This window comes from Squalius cephalus, assembly GCF_949319135.1.
Source record: "Squalius cephalus genome assembly, chromosome: 22".
NCBI lineage: Eukaryota > Metazoa > Chordata > Actinopteri > Cypriniformes > Leuciscidae > Squalius > Squalius cephalus.
In genome coordinates this window covers 3094165-3114727 of record NC_137143.1, presented here as the reverse complement: position 1 = coordinate 3114727, position 20563 = coordinate 3094165, and the positions used below count along the sequence as shown (strand labels likewise).

General features: G+C 43.5%; 1 protein-coding gene across 1 annotated transcript in view; it reads right to left on the bottom strand.

The window, feature by feature from the left end:
• Positions 1–14327, bottom strand: part of LOC307150279 (uncharacterized protein) — a 44199-nt gene extending 29872 nt beyond the window's left edge. The window contains exons 1-3 of the mRNA XM_079857289.1: positions 14255–14327; positions 13551–13633; positions 10897–10965 (exon numbers count right to left, since the gene is read on the bottom strand). Of these exons, the coding sequence (XP_079713415.1) occupies positions 10897–10965; positions 13551–13589 (108 nt within the window). The 5' untranslated portion in view covers positions 13590–13633; positions 14255–14327. The remainder of the gene's footprint in view (positions 1–10896; positions 10966–13550; positions 13634–14254) is intronic.
• Positions 14328–20563: the final 6236 nt, after the last annotated feature.

The window sequence follows — 20563 nt, the reverse complement described above, 5'->3', positions numbered from 1 at the left end:
TAAACTATGTTTTACTTCTGATATAAACATTTAGATTAAATATGCCATTCAAATTAATGGAGTTAAGCACTTAAACATGAAATCATTACTTAGAAGTTACAACATTTTTATATTCAAATTCAGTCAATAGAAATATTTGTTGTGGATGCGATGTTTTTGAACACTTTTCCTCTGGCATGCTGTGTTTTAATGTTTTAACCACATAGATAACTGCTTATCATGATAATACCAGATTGTCTGAGAAAATAGTTTCGTGCAAATAATGCCCAAGGCCTATCTGTTTCCATTAAAAATATAAATCAATTAAAAATACAATTCTATGGAGGTAGATTTGTGTCTTTATTATTCAATCAAAAAAAAGGTTGCTTCAATCAAAAAATATATTTTCAATCAAAAAAACCCGTTTCAATCAAAGAAAAAAAGTGTTTGAATGCAAAAATATATTTGAGACTCAAAAAAATGCATTTGAACACTATTTTTTTTTGCTTGAAAATGTTTTTTTTGATAGAAGTGAAGGTTTTTTTGTTTGAAGCAACTTTTTTGATTGAAGTATTGTTGTTTTGTGTTTGGGCCATATTATGGGTAGGACATTTGTGTCTTTATAATTCAATCAAAAAAGAAGTTGCTTCAAACAAACAAAACATATTTTCAATAAAAAAATCACTTCAATCAAAAAATAAACCTTTTCAATCATAGAAAAAATGTTTTTGAATGCAAAAAAATATTTGAGATTCAAAAAATTGCACTTGAACACTTTTTTTTTGATTGAAAATGTTTTCTTTGATTGAAGTAATCTTTTTTGTGTTTGGACCATGTTATGGGTAGGACATTTGTGTCTTAATTATTCAATCCCAAAAAAGTTGCTTCAATCAAAAAAAAAACATTTTCAATCAAAAAAAAATAATTTCAATCAAAGAAAAAACTGTTTAAATGCAAAAAAAAAAAAAATCATTTGAAGTGTTTTTTTTTATTGAACTTTCTTTTTTTTTGAATGTAGTGAAAAAAGTTTTGAAGTCGTTTTTTTTTTAAATCATTTTGACACAAACGTACCGCAGTGGGGGCGGGTGCTTCCCCATTGGTCAGACATGCTTGAGTGACAAGTGTCTACACCAACGACGTCTTTCTGACAAGCAAGTCATGGTCGCCACTCGCCAGCGAGCCAGGAAGCAGTGGTGGAGTTGTTGGTAAGTAGATAAAACCGTATTAAAATGATTGGTGTCACGTTATTAGCCTACTCTGTTTGATATTTCGATTAAACATACAGCTTGCTAACTTAGCTCACGTTGACTAATTTGTGTGATGGTGTTAGATATCTGACGCCTCATATTGTCAGGCAGGCTAGCAGGGTGCGCTAACGGCTAATTGAATTGTTTATTTCACTTAAGTAACGTTACAGAGGCTTGCTATGTGCTAGTGCTATATTGTGTTATAATACGTAACGTCATTAGTGGTCAAACAACAGTCCACAGGCCAACTGTTGCCCACAGCGCTGCCTGTTTAGCAGCAACAGGTCATGCAGAGCCTGAGTCTATCTTCTCACACAGCCCACAGGATTACAGCTATTTGACCGTCCCGCTCTCTCTCTCGCTCACGGGTAGTGGTCTCCCCACCATCACAGTCAAATGCTCGCAGACACAGAGGCAGATGCTGTTATTTTGAGAGCGGGGCTTACATATGCCGTCCCGTACGGAAAATAATGTTGCATACCACCGGTAACATGAATATATATTCCGTTGCTCGGTGCGCAAACTAGCTAGCATCAAATCAAAATTGATGGCTTGTATAATAAAAGTAACCATACGACACTATTGAGCAGTTATAATTGAGAGTGCAGCAATACCTGTATCGATATCAATACTGCTTATCAATACTTCAAATAATTTGATGCAAAAAATAAAGTATCACATAAAGAAATTAATGTGTCATGCCTACAGAGCACAGCACCTAGAGACACCAAAACTTAGGCCAAGCCAGGACCAGAGTCCTACATTATCAATCAGCATTGCAATAAAATAGAAAAATACAACTTCAGACAACTTTCACTCACACACCTTCTAATAAAACATCTTACATAAACATGTCAATAAATCAACACTGAATAAGGCAAGACTTGTAATGGGTTGACAGGACAATACTATATGATATTAGAAATCTAAATAAATGAATACTAATTAAACAAACCATCTTGTCTTCTTTTCCAAAGATTTTCATTAAACTAAGAGCTTTTGTGTCTCAACTGAATGCCAAATTTACCAGAAGGATCATTATTGGCACAATACTTTAAGCTAGTAACTACTTGTACACTATGTCAGACAATAAGCATCACTTCATTGAACTGCCAGTTTTCCATGTGGAGTTGTGCAGGACATTAGGCTACTTATAAATAATGCCTGACACAGCTAGTTTGCGCACCGAGCAACGGAATATATATTCATGTTACCGGTGGTATGCAACATTATTTTCCGTACGGGACGGCATATGTAAGCCCCGCTCTCAAAATAACAGCATCTGCCTCTGTGTCTGCGAGCATTTGACTGTGATGGTGGGGAGACCACTACCCGTGAGCGAGAGAGAGAGCGGGACGGTCAAATAGCTGTAATCCTGTGGGCTGTGTGAGAAGATAGACTCAGGCTCTGCATGACCTGTTGCTGCTAAACAGGCAGCGCTGTGGGCAACAGTTGGCCTGTGGACTGTTGTTTGACCACTAATGACGTTACGTATTATAACACAATATAGCACTAGCACATAGCAAGCCTCTGTAACGTTACTTAAGTGAAATAAACAATTCAATTAGCCGTTAGCGCACCCTGCTAGCCTGCCTGACAATATGAGGCGTCAGATATCTAACACCATCACACAAATTAGTCAACGTGAGCTAAGTTAGCAAGCTGTATGTTTAATCGAAATATCAAACAGAGTAGGCTAATAACGTGACACCAATCATTTTAATACGGTTTTATCTACTTACCAACAACTCCACCACTGCTTCCTGGCTCGCTGGCGAGTGGCGACCATGACTTGCTTGTCAGAAAGACGTCGTTGGTGTAGACACTTGTCACTCAAGCATGTCTGACCAATGGGGAAGCACCCGCCCCCACTGCGGTACGTTTGTGTCAAAATGATTTAAAAAAAAAACGACTTCAAAACTTTTTTCACTTCATTCAAAAAAAAAGAAAGTTCAATAAAAAAAAAACACTTCAAATGATTTTTTTTTTTTTTGCATTTAAACAGTTTTTTCTTTGATTGAAATTATTTTTTTTTGATTGAAAATGTTTTTTTTTTGATTGAAGCAACTTTTTTGGGATTGAATAATTAAGACACAAATGTCCTACCCATAACATGGTCCAAACACAAAAAAGATTACTTCAATCAAAGAAAACATTTTCAATCAAAAAAAAAGTGTTCAAGTGCAATTTTTTGAATCTCAAATATTTTTTTGCATTCAAAAACATTTTTTCTATGATTGAAAAGGTTTATTTTTTGATTGAAGTGATTTTTTTATTGAAAATATGTTTTGTTTGTTTGAAGCAACTTCTTTTTTGATTGAATTATAAAGACACAAATGTCCTACCCATAATATGGCCCAAACACAAAACAACAATACTTCAATCAAAAAAGTTGCTTCAAACAAAAAAACCTTCACTTCTATCAAAAAAAACATTTTCAAGCAAAAAAAAATAGTGTTCAAATGCATTTTTTTGAGTCTCAAATATATTTTTGCATTCAAACACTTTTTTTCTTTGATTGAAACGGGTTTTTTTGATTGAAAATATATTTTTTGATTGAAGCAACCTTTTTTTTGATTGAATAATAAAGACACAAATCTACCTCCATACAATTCGGCCAGTGGAAAAGATTGAGAAAAACTTTCTCTGAAATGTATTTTACACTATTTGATTTATGTATTCAAAAACAAGGCAAGGATAGGCAACTACTTGATTTTTATTAATGTAATGTGTCTTGTACCGTTAAACGTTATCACGTGGATGAATAATCATATGCAAATGATATGCAGATGAGGATCTGCATAGTAAAACGTACTCGGTTACTAATGTAACCTCGGTTCTCTCTAGAAGAGGGAACGAGTATTGCGTAAGGTTAGCTTACGCATCGGGAAAGTCTTCTTTCTTCGAGATCTGAAGCCAAAAAATTATCCTTAATTTTGTATACATTGTCAACGCAGTGCAGCAGCCGACAGACCTAGGCAGGCTGTATAAGCGTGCTCATTGGCTGCTCGGTGGCAACTGCTTAAGCCTATCGGTGAGCGCTCTGAACGCGGCAACCAATGAGGGCGCTTCGCGCCCTCCGCACCCTTCTAACCGTCAGAATGGGTGTGGCCAGCGTGTATATATTCAGCGCTCATAGGCTAAAATTCTGGTTTTCGCAGTCTGAAGCGCAAAAGCTCGTGGCGCGACACGGCAGGTTACGCAATACTCGTTCCCTCTTCTAGAGAGAACCGAGGTTACATTAGTAACCGAGTACGTTCTCTTACGAGAGGTCTCTCGTATTGCGTAAGGTTAGCTTACGCATCGGGAACCCTTTGTCAACGCCGTGTGCGCCGAGCATCCAGCCCATGAATCCCAGGGAAACCGGGGAAAACACTCTGCTGGGAAATGTGGCCGGTCGGAGAGACGGGCCAGCGCAGTACAGGCACTTCATGCAGCATATGAAATAGAGCGGCGCGGCCGGTCTATAAACATATAACAGTACAAACAGTAGGGCCGGCAGAGCGAGCCCATACAGTACATAAGCACTCATAAGGGTAGGAGAAAAACGACATAGTCGGTCTCACATGAAGGGAAAAATTCCCGCGCGACAGAGAATAATACGGGCGGCCAGCAGCGCGGGCCAGCACCGACAACAGCGCGTAACGGGAAATAGGAAACAGAGCGGATCAGCCGGTCTGAGTCAAACACTTCACCCTGAGTATAGTACCAGAATAGCGCCAGCATATGAACGTAGTCTGCACACGAGAAATGGGCAGAGCATACATGTCACTTATGCTGACAGTCTTTTTGCCTGTAGGGCAGGAACTTCCAGGTTATAAAACCTCACGAATGTTGATGGGGAGGCCCAGCCCGCCGCCATACAAATACCGTGATTAGAAATTCCGCTGGACCAGGCCCACGACGAGGCCATGCCTCTAGTGGAGTGGGCTCTGATGCCCAGAGGGCACTGCAGGTGTCTGGAGGCATAAGCTGCTGCTATCGCGTCCACTATCCACCTGGACAAGCTCTGTTTCGAGGCGGCAAGACCCTTGGTGCGTCCGCCGAAGGAAACAAAGAGCTGCTCTGAACGCCTGAAAGCGGCGGAGCGCGTGATGTAAACTCTCAGCGCCCGGAGGGCATAGGAGGTTATCACTGTCCCCACTGTCGGATGCTGGCAGAGCCGAGAGGGACATAACTTGTGCCTTAAACGGGGTTCCAATCGCTTTGGGGATGTAACCGTGTCTCGGTCTGAGAATGACTTTCGAGTCATTCGGCCCGAACTCAAGACATGCAGGGCTAACAGATAGCGCGTGCAAATCACCCACTCGTTTGACTGAAGACAGAGCTATCAGAAAAACGGTTTTAAGCGACAGATACTTTAGATCCGCGGATTCAAGCGGTTCAAAGGGAAAAGCCTCTAGGGCCGCTAGGACCAAGGACAGATCCCACGAGGGAACCGAGGGGGGCCGCGGGGGATTCATCCGTCTAGCTCCTCTGAGGAAGCGGATAATGAGCTCATTCCTTCCCATTGCCCGGCCGCGCGTCGTCTCAGCGAACGCTGCAATAGCGGCCACATATACTTTGAGCGTGGAAGGGGATCTGCCCTTTTCCAACAGTTCTTGTAAGAAGGAGAGCACCCGCGGGACCCCGCATGCGCGCGGATCCAAGTTTTTAGTAGCGCACCATTTAGAAAACACCGACCATTTAGACGCGTAGAGCCGTCTTGTGGAGGGGGCTCTCGACTGTGTGATCGTGTTCACGACCCCTTCTGACAGGTCAACGGGTATCCGTTGATCACCCATGCATGCAGCGACCAGCGCTCTGGATGGGGATGCCAGATCGATCCACCGGCTTGGGAGAGGAGATCCTTTCTCACCGGGATCGGCCATGGGGGTGAGTGCGACAGCCTCACTAGCTCTGGGTACCAAGTTTGGTTTTCCCATCGCGGGGCTATAAGCAGCACTGAGTGGTGCGTTTCTCTGATCCTCGAAATGACCTGTGGCAACAGGGAGATCGGAGGAAAAGCATACAGCGGGAGGCTGGGCCATGTCTGGGACAGCGCGTCCTCGCTCTTCGAATAAAACTTCGGGCATTGAGCATTGTCTTTCGACGCGAAGAGGTCGATTTCCGCTCTGCCGAATAGGCACCAGAGAAACTGGACTGTCTGGGGGTGCAGAGACCATTCTCCCGGGGGAATGTTGTCCCTGGACAGTCTGTCTGGACCGACATTCAGGTGGCCCGGCACGTGCACGGCTCTCAGCGAGCGCAGCGAGCGGTAAGCCCACACGAGAAGGCGTTCTGTCAGCCTGCACAGATTCCTGGATCTGACACCGCCCTGTCGGTTCACATAGGATACCACGGACGTGTTGTCCGAGCGGACTAGCACATGGTGATCCCGTATGAATGGGAGGAAGCGCCTGAGCGCGTTCTCGACCGCTATCATCTCCAAACAGTTTATGTGGAGGCATTTTTCCCGGTCTGACCACAGGCCAAAAGCCGGTTTGCCCTCGAACAGAGCGCCCCAGCCTGAGGTGGAAGCGTCCGTCGAGATAACTTTGCGGTGTGAGATAGCTCCCATTGTCACTCCCCGCTGGTACCAGTCGGCCGCTAACCAGGGCTTCAGAGCTGAAACGCAGCTCTGAGTCACTCTGATGCGGATACCGCCGGAAGCCCATGCTCTGTGAGGCACTCGGGCATTCAGCCAGCGTTGTAGCGGGCGCATTCGTAAAAGACCCAGCCGAAGCACTGCTGCGGCTGAGGCCATACAACCTAGTAACCTCTGAAATGTTTTGAGAGGTACGGTGCTGCCCGGCCGGAGGGACGCGGCCAGGCGTCGAATGCAGCGCGCGCGCTGTGTCGACAGGCGGGCCGTGTACTGGTATACCTGACCGTCGAAGGCGAATCTCAAGAATGGCCTGTGACGGGGTATTATCAGGATCTGAAAAGCACGCGTCTTTTAGATCGAGAGATATAAACCAGTCCCTCGGGCGAATTTGCGCGAGAATTTGTCTGGTTGTGAGCATTTTGAACGGTCTTCTCATAAGAGCCTTGTTCAAACGTCTCAGATCCAAAATTGGTCTGAGAGCTCCGTCCTTCTTGGGAACGAGGAAATAACGGCTGTAAAAGCCCGACTCGCTCATGGAAGGGGAAACCGGTTCTATAGCCCTTTTGCACAGAAGTGTAGCTATTTCTGCTCGAAGTAGATGTGCTACTTCCCCATTCACTCTGGTCTCGATACGCGCTTGAAAGCGCGGAGGGCGGCGAGCGAACTGCAGAGTATAGCCCTGTTTTACTGTGCTTAGCACCCGTTCTGATGCGCCTGGAATAGTTTCCCACGCTTTTGCGTGTGCAGCCAGGGGCAGAATGGCCTCCGGGCTCCGATCGCCGCGCATCGCGGGCTCGAGAGCTCGAAACGGAGGGGCGGGCGCGGCGCGCGCGCTCTTGGAGCTTAGATACGGCGGATCGCACGCAGCGATAGCTGGCCGTTTTACACACAGTGTCCCGGTGGCTTTAGACGGGGAACATAAAGTGTGAGGCGCGACGCGCGATGGCGGCGTCGGGGGCGAAAATGTTCGTTAGTATGTGTGAGCGCTCGAGGGCGGGCACAGGACTTACATTCAGGGGCGGGCGCGGCGCGCGCGCTCTTGGTGGTTAGATACGGCGGATCGCACGTAGCGATAGCTGGCCGTTTTACACACAGTGTCCCGGTGGCTTTGGACGGGGAACATATAGTGTGAGGCGCGACGCGCGATGTCGGCGTCGGGGCGAAAATGTAGTTAGTATGTGTGAGCGCTCGAGGGCGGGCACAGGACTTACATTTAAAACATGACCGGTCGTGCGAGGCCGTGTGACAGAGCGGGCAGTGAGTAGGTGTGGGCACGGAGAAGTGGACACGTGACCTACTTTTAACACTAAAGCGGCTTTTGCCTGCTTCATGAGAGTGGGCTCTGTGAGAGACACGGGATGTATAGTGCTTGTGTACAGGGGTGAGCACAGAACGTGGGCACATTCACTGTACTAGAAACACATACGGCGTCAGCCGTGCAACCAGACATATGCTCTTTTGAAATTTTTCTGGGTTGCCGTGAGAACGGCGGATGCGCGCAGGCGAGCGGGTAGATACCGGCTCGTTGACTGCGGGGTAAACAGCTGCAGTAGCCGTGGCAACGGGGACTGACAGCGTTAAGCTTCGACGGTGGTCCAGCCGCAGGGCTGCGGGATTTAACCGTCTTTTCTTCTCTCGTGTTTAGACGCTCAAAAATACTCGAGCACCCTGAGAAGGTGTGGTGCGAGAGGCGGGTTCGCTTTCTGTAAGTAAGAAAGACTGGCCGCGAGCTCGGAGAAGCAAGCAGCATAAATTTTTATCTTCCCCGAGAGCTGGGATCGAACGCGGATCTCTCGCATGAAAGCGTATGATTCTGCCACTGAGCCACAGGGGAAAACACATAAGCTTTCAGTTAGCGCGAGCATATAAAAAGCGACCTCATGTGTCGCGTCGGCGTTTGTTTGCAGGCGTGCGTGTGTTTAAAACAGGCTCGTTTACTGCAATAGTAATATTTCCAGTCGCCTGAACTTAAGAGGGGACTGAGAAATGTGTGAGGATTGGCGGTTGTCCAGCCGTAGCGAGACTAACACACTCTCTTCTCTTTTCGCCGGCGAGTGAGGCGCGCACGCTGAACGCTGCTCGTGACCGTCCGCTTTGTCATCCCTTGAACGGCGCAATCTGCGCGGCCCAACGAGGGAGAGAGCGGGCTTGTTTTCTGTATGTAAGAAAAACTGGCCGCGAGCTCGGAGAAGCGAACAGCATAAACTTTAACTGCCGCGAGAGCGGGGATCGAACCCCGGTCTCTAGCTTGACAGTCTAGGATTCCGCCACTGAGCCACAGGGGAGAATACATTAGTACTCGGTTAGCGTCATCATGTCTTGTGACGGCGTTTGCTTGCAGGCGAGCGTGTATTTATAACAGGCTCGTATACTGCAATAGTAACAATTCCAGTCGCCTGAACTTAAGAGGGGACTGAGAAATGTGTGAGAATGGAGGTTATAGTCCAGGCCACGGCGGGACGAAAACACTCTGTTCCCCTTTCACCGGTGAGTGACGCGCGAGGACGGAGTAGCTTTCTTGTAACGTAAAGAGAGCTCCAAGACCGTCCGCTCCTGCCATCCCTTGTGAGCGGCGCAGTTTGCGCGGCTCGAACAGAGGGGGAGGAAACTCGCTCCGAGACCGTCCGCTCCTGCCATCCCTCGTGAGCGGCTCAGTTTGCGCGGCTCGAACAGAGGGAGAGGAAACTCGCTCCGAGACCGTCCGCTTCTGCCATCCCTTGTGAGCGGCGTAGTTGCACGGCTCGAACAGAGGGAGAGTACGGGTATCTATCACATTCGCCTCATCTCCTGACGCGGCGGCGGCGCGGGCAGAGCCGGCGGTTGAGCGGCCGGGAGGGAGAGGGCGAGAGAGAGCTCGAGGGAGAGGTTCCGGCGAGCTCCTCAGTCACAACAGTCTCCGGTGGTCGCTGCGAGCGGCGCTTCTTATTGCGCGGCCCGGCAGGGACAGGCGGAGCGACAGCTTGGTCGAAAGCTTCAAGTCGAGCCCGCAGGGTCGACATTGAAAGCTCTTCGCACTCGGAGAGTGCGGTGGCGGCGTGCCCGCGGCCCAGGTGGAGAGCGCAGAGAGGTGGCGGTCTCCGTTGCTGAGCGGGGCGCGGCACGAGCCGCAAAAACGAGGCGTTTTTACAAAAACGCCTCGTGCTCTTTTAGAGTACACACAGAAACAGTAATAATGTAAAGGATATGTCGCCGGATAGCGTAGCAGGCACGGATGGCTGAAGGCGGCGAAGACGGCCGGCTTCTTCAGGCGCTGTCCTAAGCTTGCTGGTCGCTGGTTTCAACGGCGGCGGCTCTCAAGATCCAGCGATGCGAAGAGCGTCGCTGAAGACAAGAAAATCAGAATTTTAGCCTATGAGCGCTGAATATATACACGCTGGCCACACCCATTCTGACGGTTAGAAGGGTGCGGAGGGCGCGAAGCGCCCTCATTGGTTGCCGCGTTCAGAGCGCTCACCGATAGGCTTAAGCAGTTGCCACCGAGCAGCCAATGAGCACGCTTATACAGCCTGCCTAGGTCTGTCGGCTGCTGCACTGCGTTGACAATGTATACAAAATTAAGGATAATTTTTTGGCTTCAGATCTCGAAGAAAGAAGACTTTCCCGATGCGTAAGCTAACCTTACGCAATACGAGAGACCTCTCGTAAGAGAACTAGGCGTTGTAAGCTCCATATATGGTTATTTCGGGGAGGAGACGCATGTGCGCACAATCTTCCGCTGACTGGGATTTATAAAGTGAATTCTGCGCAGGTTCTGGCGTACGAACGGTTTTATAAATCTGAATATTTTTTTGCGTACGCCATTTTTGGCTTTCGGGCGCACGTACACTTTTAGTAAGGTTCCTACGCACAGTTTTATAAATGTGACCCCTGACCATTAAGAAACTGACTGTTTTGCATCAGATGAATCTGCTGAATCAAGAACAAATGTTCCATTTCCATATCAATATAATCAGTAATAGCCACTGTATTTTGTTCTTATTGACAGCTACAGACTAACAACCACTAACAACCATGTCATGAATGTATTTTGCTATTTAATGGGACTCATTATCTCCGGGTCAATTTCTGTTCTTTATTCAGTACCTCATTTTGCTGTGAGTCTGAAGCGTGTGTTGGATCCGTTGGTCTAGAGTCTTGATCTGTATATAAGTCCTAACATTCAGGGGAAAAAACACCATTCAAAAAATATTTTAAATACTAAATGCAATTTATTTATTTAAAATCCTATTTTCAGTAAAATTCACATTGCTCAAATGATACTTTGGAATCAACAAATTTTAGCGATTATTTTGTTTGTTTCAAAGTTTTATTAATGACCTTTAGATTTATACATTTTACAGACACTCTCATCCAGAGCAGCTTCTGCTTTAAAGGAACACATTTGATCAGTTCTTGCATTCCCTGGGGATCAAACCCATGTCTGCTACTGTTTGAACAGGGATCATGTCCCATTTCGCTGATGCTGGTGGGTTGTTCAATGACTACAGGGCCGCTGATACCCTGAGTAGGCCTACCTCTTTTTGTGAAATTACAATGAACTTTAAATATATTGTTTGTTTTTTTATTTGTTTGTTTTATTTAAAATAACTTCTATTTTCTAACTAATTTCAAAAAAACATGAGGGTGAGTAAATGATGACAGCATTTTATTTTTTGGGTGAACTGTCCCTTAGTCATTTTTACTGTTTATTTACATTGCTTTTTTAAAGTGGCGCTATGCAGTTTTGGCAATTTCTTCACTGTTTTCTCGCTTTTTGCTCGCAGGTTTCTCTATAGAGCTCCCCCTGCAGCTTCGGAATAGATATTTGACAGCACTGTCATCAAAATTCGTTTTTCTCATTCATGCATGTTTCTTCATTACTCTAGTGTGTCAAAAACTGTAAGCAGTCCTGTGCAGCACGGATATATCATTTAACCATATATTCTGTGCCCATGCATTTTACATGTACATCACCATATTTTCTCCAAAAAAAAAAAAACGTACGGTGAGTCTCAGTCAGTTCCCTAGTTCAGGAGTCATTTTAAGAGCTTTCTCAAATGCAAGATCCGTCCAGTGCATTCACTCCCTAAAAAGTCCCACAATACAGTGAAAAACTCAGGACACAGACTGTGATGACACGTTTCCACATTTACCAGTATTGCAAATGCAGTACATTTTTTCATATTTTCATTTTTTTAAAAATTAATATGTATTTATTAAACGCTATACTTTGTGTTATATTAGCTCACATTAAAACAAATTAATGCTGCTGTGAGGGTGTTTGGGAGTGATGGCAAATTTGACATCTTTCTCTCTTCTGACCAACATAATCAATCTCTGTATTTTTTCTCTGAAAGGGGAAGTTGTGGAAACAAATTTTATTTTGCTATTGGAGCAAATGGAAATGGAAAAATGATTTTTGCTATAGACGTTTACCCAACTATGACAACTTCCGTTTCTGAGAACCCCGGAAATGTGAAAAGCGTCCATTAATGCTCACTATGTTCCCTTACCGGAAAATACATCACATTTTCTGAAGTGTGGAATATAAATCTCACAAGCCAACTAAAGGCAAGCTCACACTATATGGCTGGATATTGCTATTGCTGTTTCAAACGTCTGCGCCAAAACTCGTTGTTTTATATTATTGCCACGTGATCTTGTAATGAGTGCAATAAATGACAACTAATCCAGCCAATCACAGTGCAGATAATCAGTCTCTCTTGAGCTTATGTGAAAAAAAAAAAAAAAATTCGTCTGACACATGTGAAAAAAATCTATTTCAGCATCAACACATAAATAGTAAGAATCGTACATTAACTAACATTTATAATTAAATTATGGCTGAAATATTGCATGCATATATAAAAATCTATGTATTTTTCATAATGTGCTTTAAGCAGCATTAAAGACATTGATAATGCTCACTAACTGTTGATAAACAACAGTATGTTTTACAATGAGCGGACGTTATCATGTCACGGAAGTTGAGTTATCGGTGTCCCAGTAGTGAGCCAGGGACCTTACCAGTGCCCGAGTTTATGTTCACAATATTGATTCACAATCTGGGGAGCTGACTGAGATGCACCCTAAAACTCTCTGGGTCTGGCACAGGTCAGCGAGCCTTTATTGAATTATGATTAATGATTAAATATCAGTAAAACCTATAGAGATAAAGTCAGAGAACTCTGCCGACAGTCTTCATGTTCTACTGTAATATTATTTTTTAAAGATGCATATGTATGGAGTCCATAGCATCCAGTGTTAAACCTCTGCTAAATGGCTGTGAGGATAGAGAAAGAGAAATGTATAGTCTATACAGTAAACCCTTATGTTTTTCTTTTTCGCTTTACCCTTTTACCCCGTTATTGTTTTACTCTCCTCAACTCTTAAAAATAAAGGTTCCAAAAAGTTTTTCTCAGTGATGCCACAAAATAACCATGTTTTGTTCCCCAAAAGAACCTCCATGTGAACAGTTGTTAAAAGAACCATGTTTTTCTTAATGCTAAAAACATTTTAATAATCTAATGAACTCTTTTTCACTATAAAGATCATTTTGTGCAATCGAAAGGTTCCATTGATGGAACCATCAATGTCAATAAAGAACTTATTTTTAATAAAAAAACAAAAAAACAAAAACAAAACAAAACTGAAAATTAGCTAAATTATAAATCCCATTTGCTTTATGTGACATCGTCATATTGATATAGGTTATATCAGATCTGTGTGATTCATAAATGAATAATAAAGTTACTCACTGTTTGTTGAGTTTCCATATCTTCCACATCCTGTGACATGACTGCGAGAATCTCCAAACAGCAACAGAAAACAAACGTTCGCTCTGATTAATTAATTCACAAATAGTGACAAATTAGTGTTACAATTACAAATTGTAAATGCTCCATATTTTTACAATTGTTATTATTGTTCAAATAAGATAGACCAGTGGTTTAAAATCTTGGTGAACGCCAAAGAGAGAGAGAGAGAGAGAGAGAGAGAGAGAGAGAGAGAGAGAGAGAGAGAGAGAGAGAGAGAGAGAGAGAGAGAGAGGGAATTATGGCAAACATCAGACCTTTAAATTCGATGTTAAAATGTATACAACATTGTTGTCAAATGCATAATTTGTCAGTATCGTTGATAGCCTATGTGTTGTCTTAAAGACTGAAGCGTTTAAAGAGAATCGAGTTTAGTTTCATTTTCATTTCGCGTCGCTACACACATTTTTAGACATTTCGTTACAATTTGATAGGTCTTGAAGATGAATGTAGCCTACATCTTCACACATATTTGCACGCATTATTCTTTAGACTGCAGAAGTCAGAGGCTGTCGATGTTCGATATGACGGTAAATATGGTTATTAACTTTACAGCGCAGTTCCAGGATTTTACTCGGTCACTCGACAGTAATATCGACACATCGAGCAAATATAAGGACAGATCTGATCTTTAATCTTGTACTTACCGAAGACCGTGAGCTCTGAAGTGTGTGTGAGCTGTGAAGTGTGTGTGAGCTTTGAACCTCTGAACTGCGCGAGTCAACCTGATCCACTGGTTCTGAACTTCAGAGAACGAAAGCGAAAGTTATCATATCATATGACAAAAATAAATTGTTTGTTTAAAAGACGACCCTGGGAAATGTACATCTATATAATACACCTTTATTGTATCTCATATTAAACATCCACATGCTGTCTATACAGAAGAACATATAAAAACATAAGAACATTAACACAAGTTATGCTTATGCTATTGGCCTATACTGGTGCTTTTATCATTTCTTGAAGGATGTGTCCTTGCTGATATTTCGAAAACACTCTGTCTTAGGTAAAGTAACAATAGTGTTGAATTTATTTCTATTTGTTAAGACTTGACCCATGCAGGATTATGTAACTGGCTATTTTTAGTTCTTTGAGTTTCAATAACTCTCTTCCTCATTCTCTTCAGCTGCTTGAGAAAATTTCCAGAATTAAATTGTCTGGGTTTCATATTGTTACAGGAGAGGCTTCCTCTCCGCTTCCTCCAGATCACCAGAGGGAGCTCTCACCATAATATTGACTGTTGCTATTCAGACTACAAATCCCATAGGCCCTCATACCTGGGACTGATTACACACACACCTGCAATTCATCTCACAAACACTATTTAAACACTCCACACACACCACCACCACTGTTACAAAGTCTTGATTTGCCGTAGTGATCATTTCTACTGTGGGCTATATTCTGTGTTTGATCTTGGACTGTTTCTTGTTGTTTGACTCCTTGCCGCCTGCCCAGACCTCTTGCTTGTCCTTTGGATTGTGATTGTCAGCTACCTGCCCAGACTGCCCAGGCCTCTTGCCTGTCCTTTGTACTGTGAATGTTTGCGGCCTGCCTCAACCTTGCTTGTACCTGTTTTTGACTCTGAGTTAATAAAGCTGCGGATGGATTCTCAATCCGATGACTCCTCATTACACATATAGCAGAGCATGTTAATTGTATGTATGGATTAATGTGTTCTCGCAATAATTTGGTTTACCAAAGAAAGAAAGAAAAAAAAAAAAATCTCCATACTGTACAAGTTTAATACTTATTTAAAGTCTTCCTGTCAGTAATTGTATCCCTTAAAACTCATCTTTGATCACCAAAATTCTTCATGCCTTAAAATAGCTTGAATGTAACTCCATTTAGTATACATGTTTCTATGAATATGCAAATTAGCCCCGCCTCCTCTCACTCACTCAGCTCAGAGATCCACTGGTTGACGATCACACGTTGATCTGATTGGTTACAAGGTAGTTTGTGACGTCAGAAACACCAGCGATTTCAAAGCGTGTTTTTGAGACTGTCTTTGGTTCACTGCAGTTTTAAGGAGGAAATACTCAGCAATGCTGTCGACTTATGAATTTACACATGCTTTGTCTTAAAGCAGATTAAAAACACCACATAGACACATAAACAACATTAAAAGCTGGATTTTCACCACAGGGGGACTTCAGTTTCATTTTGTTGTGGCATTTCATTACTATGTTATCAAAAAGGTAATATATAAAGTATTTGTATTATTTAGAGATACAATTAAGTCTTTATCTTTTAATTGTATGTATAATTAACAGTGTGGTTCTCGTAATGTAATACATATTTTATTTGTTGTTTAATTAGCTGATAGATTTTGTTATTCATGACTGTTTATCAGCCTCTAACATACACTAGTTGTTATAAAAAGCATTTGTGCCAATACAAAATAGTGATTTTATGTCTTTATTGTAGTGAATGAATATGTCCCATCACAAATGCATTTGCCACAATCCACAACTATGAAGTTAAGTACATAAACTAATTTTTTTTGTTTAATCTACAACTTGGCATTCTTAATCTCCTACCCGTTGGCAACATTTTCAATTTACACACTAATATCTAAAATCAAGAAAATCCTGCATCATATCAGAGCTCATTCTTTGTCACAAATATTTTGTTGGACTACAATATACTCCTTTGAGAAAATAGACTGATCCTCTTTTTTTTAGAAATAAAAATGGATCTTAAACATCTTTAGTTCTTTTCTTTTTCTGAATACATAGAATTAACAGTAAAATCACACACACAATCAAAACCTTTATCACAGTGGCATAAAAGTCACTTCACAATTCTGTTGCATGAAAATGAGGACCTTTCTTTGGTTTTACCCTGAAGACAGACCTCATATTGCTCACCACACTCCTGACTACAGAAGACCTGAACAGAGCTGCTGAGAACATTGATCTTTGGACGGTTAAACTGCTGTTATCATAAAGACATGATGTAACGCCCCAGCCATGACATAAGGAAATAACTTGGTGTTGCAAGTTTAGATTTCACAGCAGAGCCAGAGATGATAGCAGAAATTATTAGCTTTCTTTGAGCTTTAATCCAGAGGTGTAAAAATGAATTTGCACTTTTCTTGAGTTCTGTTTAAATTGAATAGTGGTATTTTTACTCAATTATATTTCCGAAAATCTGCTTTCTCTGTCATGGTTTTAAATAGTTCTAGACTTGGTCTAGTCCAGAGTTTAATAAGATGATTTCCTGAAGGAGGACTAGAGCTACTCTATAAAGTGTTTTTGCAGCGTTGTGCAATGTAGCCAATCACAGACATATGTGTTGATTTCTTGAACGCAATGGCCAATCAGATGCATTTAAGATAGAATCCACTCACTGCTCAAACCGTCAGAGTTTTTGTTCTGTGCAGAATTCTGCATGCTGGCAAATCCTCTGATTATACCAAACAAAGCATTGACATTATGAATTCCCTTTAAAAAAACACACACACACACACACACACACACACACACACACACACACACACACACACAGATGGTTACTTGGCCTCCGTTCCCCCTAAAAAAAAAAAGTTTATAAAACTATTTGTGAAGCTGCTACAGGGACTCTGTATCAATCTATCTAGGCTATTTAGTGATAGCCGTACTAGGGTTTTTCTGATTCAGAGAAAGTCTCCGTAATTGTTGTGGTTTTAGTTTAACCTATGGGCTATAGTGGCGGAAGGTTGTAGGCTCACCAGCCTCACCAGAGCTACACACAGGGCTGTATTCTGACTCCTCTCAAAACTGAGAGTTGGTATTTTGAGTCTCTGGTCATCCAGATTAATAGATATACATTCACAGAGGATATTAGAGTAGCACAGGTTGTAGGCTGAGCCTCCCTGGGGGCTCATAGTCAATGGCGTGGTTAGGCTTCCTCTCACTCCAGAGAGTTATCCGTTGAGGCCTCTGCTCTCTTGAGCTTTGACAGAATGACTATAATTTAGCAAGTCCCATATGGGTGTTGTAGGCTTCCTCTCATTAGAGAGTCATCATGCTGAGGCATCCATCCCTCAGAGCTCCATGCAAACAGCCTTGTCTTTGCAGGTAGAGTTTAGGAAGAGGCCTCTCTCTCTTAATAACAGAGAGGTGTTTTTTAGGCCCTTCGCTCCCTGAGCTCCGAGTTGGGTATATCTAAACTTAGCTGTTTTCCACATGGATTCGTTATGCAACAGAGACCACATTGGTGTGAATGTGTCCTCTTCTCTGAGAGTTATCCTGCTGAGGCATCCACTCCCCATAGTGGAGGCGCTATATGTCTATGGTTTGGAGACTGTAGTCAGTTTCACTCTTGAGAGAGTGCTCATAGAGCTGTACGACATGTTTGCTGACACTGACATGTTCAGGTCGAGCTAACGTTACTCCTCTTGTTCTAGAGAGTCATTTTGCAGAGTATGTTGCTCCCTAGAGCCTCTATGCACAAGCCCGAGCACATGCCCTAGATATCCTCGGATGTTAGCTCTGAAGAGAAGAGCCTCCTGAGAATCAGGCTGCTCTAAATGCAGTCGCCAGCCAGCAGCACCTCCCCTGAAGAAGGCAGCTGGTCACTGAGTGTGTCCCTCTGAGCTAGCTATGTCACCAGTGGTTTATGTAAGTAAGCAGTCCAGTTCATGAATCTCCTTTCAGAGCTGTATGCGCTTTTGTGAGTTGTTGGCCCTCTCTGGGCCTCCTGTACAGTAAGCGCCTCAAGTTGAGTGGGTGTAAAACCTCTTAAGTCAACATTGTGTGGCAAGGCCCTGCAGGGGCCTCCATGATGTTTTCTCTAAAGAAGCGTAGATAGTACTCCCCTCAGTGAAGAGGGTATTTCTGCGGAGTGCTCCGTTTCACTGATAGACGCCGGGTAAGCCTAGGTAGTACTCCCCTCGTTTAAGAGGGTCATTATGCAGAGTACTTCACCCCTGGTTGAATAATAGCAGGCCTTCACATGGTTTTTGGCCTCTATATTCCCAGCAGACAGGACGTGTCAAGGTTTCCAGTTAAACCCTCCCTCAAACGACCAGACTGCCTCAGATACAGACTTTTGTACTCTCCTTTATTTTAAGTCGTCATGCTGATTACGTTGCCTGCGGTCACATTGCAAAGCTATATGGGTGATGTAGGCTTCCTCTCATCAGAGAGTCGTCATGCTGAGGCATCCATCCCTCAGAGCTCCATGCAAACAGATTCATCTTTGCAGGTAGAGTTAAAGAAGAGCCTCCTCTCTCATAACAGAGAGTTGTTTTTCAGGCCCTTCACTCCCAGAGCTCTGTGGTGGGTATATCTAAGCTTAGCTGTTTTCCATGTGGTAAAAGGAAACACTAGAAACCACTTTGGTGTAATTATGGCAGGCCACCTCTTCTTCGAGAGTCATCCTGCTGAGGCCTCTATCCCTCAGAGCTCCATGCAAACAGCTTTGTCTTTGCAGGTAGAGTTTGAGAAGAGGCCTCTCTCAATAACAGAGAGTTGTTTTTCAGGCCCTTCACTCCCTTAGCTCTGTGTTGGGTGTTGAGTTTAGCTGTTTCCCACGTTGTAAGAGAAAACACTAAAGACCATTGGTGTGAGTGTGGCAAGCCTCCTCTTCTTCGAGAGTCATCCTGCTGAGACCTCCGCTCCCCATAGCCCTGTGGAGGTGTTATCTGTCTCTGGGAAGAGACTGTAGTCAGGTACATTCTTCAGAGAAAGCAGGTTGTTGGCTTCAGCTGATAGAGCATGATAGCATCCCTGGTATGGGGGTTGACGTTGGTCTCCCTGAAAGTAGCAGGCTAGGGCCCAATGGGTCTGGGCCATACTCCCTTAAAGGAACCCCCCTCGAAGTTGGGCTGTGGCGTCCAGGCCTTTGAGCTGGCTCTGGGTCAAGTCCTTCATATGAAATCACAAAGGTGTTTCCTCATTAAAGCACGAAGCTCGGGCAGTGGCCATAGGTGGTAGTGCTACTGACAGCCAGGTGCTTACCAAGTAGGGGGATTTAACTCTGAGTTAAATGTGTTTTATGCTTGTCACAGCCATGTTTGGCAAACATCACCTCAGCATGGGAGCGTGGGTATTTCGTACCCCAAAGTGTCTCAGTGCCAGTTCCCTATCGAATGGTTACGACCTTGTTCCCTGAGAACAGGGAACGAGACACTGCATCTCGTCGCCTTCAGAGTCCCTTCAGATGAAGAAGTGGATGATATGTTCTCTAGGCGCCCTTTTATACTTCCTGGTCGCACTAGTAGTGACATCATGGCTGTCGCCGGCCAATACGATTGCCGTGATTATACAGTACTTCAGTCATCAGTCACGCTGAGGCGTTCCCCAAAGTGTCTCAGGACGCATGTCTCGCTCCCTATTCTCCCTATTCTCAGGGAACAAGGGTTGCAGTCGTAACCAGAGACTTTTTTTTGTCTTATCCTGAATCACTACGGTACACCTATAATTAGTGTTATATGCACTTTTATGATGGATAGATGCACTTTTATGGACTTCAAAACAAAAACAGTATTTCACTGCCATTACAAAGCTTGGAAGAGCCAGGATTTTTTCTAATATAATTCCGATTGTATTCGTCTGAAAGAAGAATGTCATATACACCTAAGATTACTTGAGGGTGAGTAAATCATGGGCTAATTTTCATTTTTGGGTGCTATCCCTTTAACCGCTAGAATGCCAAAAGTTACATAGTGTACCTTTAAATCACACGATAGAGCATACAGTTAAGCCTTTGTGGATGTCATGTGTTGTCTGTCTAGTTTTGGTTTGAGTTCAGTTTCATTACCTGTGTTGTGTCCTTCTCTGCCTTGGTTGCTCATTGGTGATTGATCAGTCCCACCTGTGCCTTGTATTTTCTCACATTATCTCATGTATATGACTATATATTCCGATTTGGTTCAGTTCTTTGTATGTTATCGTCTATGTATGGCTTTGGTTTACATTCCTGTTCATGTTTCCTAATTTTCCAGAGTGACTTACTGTTTTGTT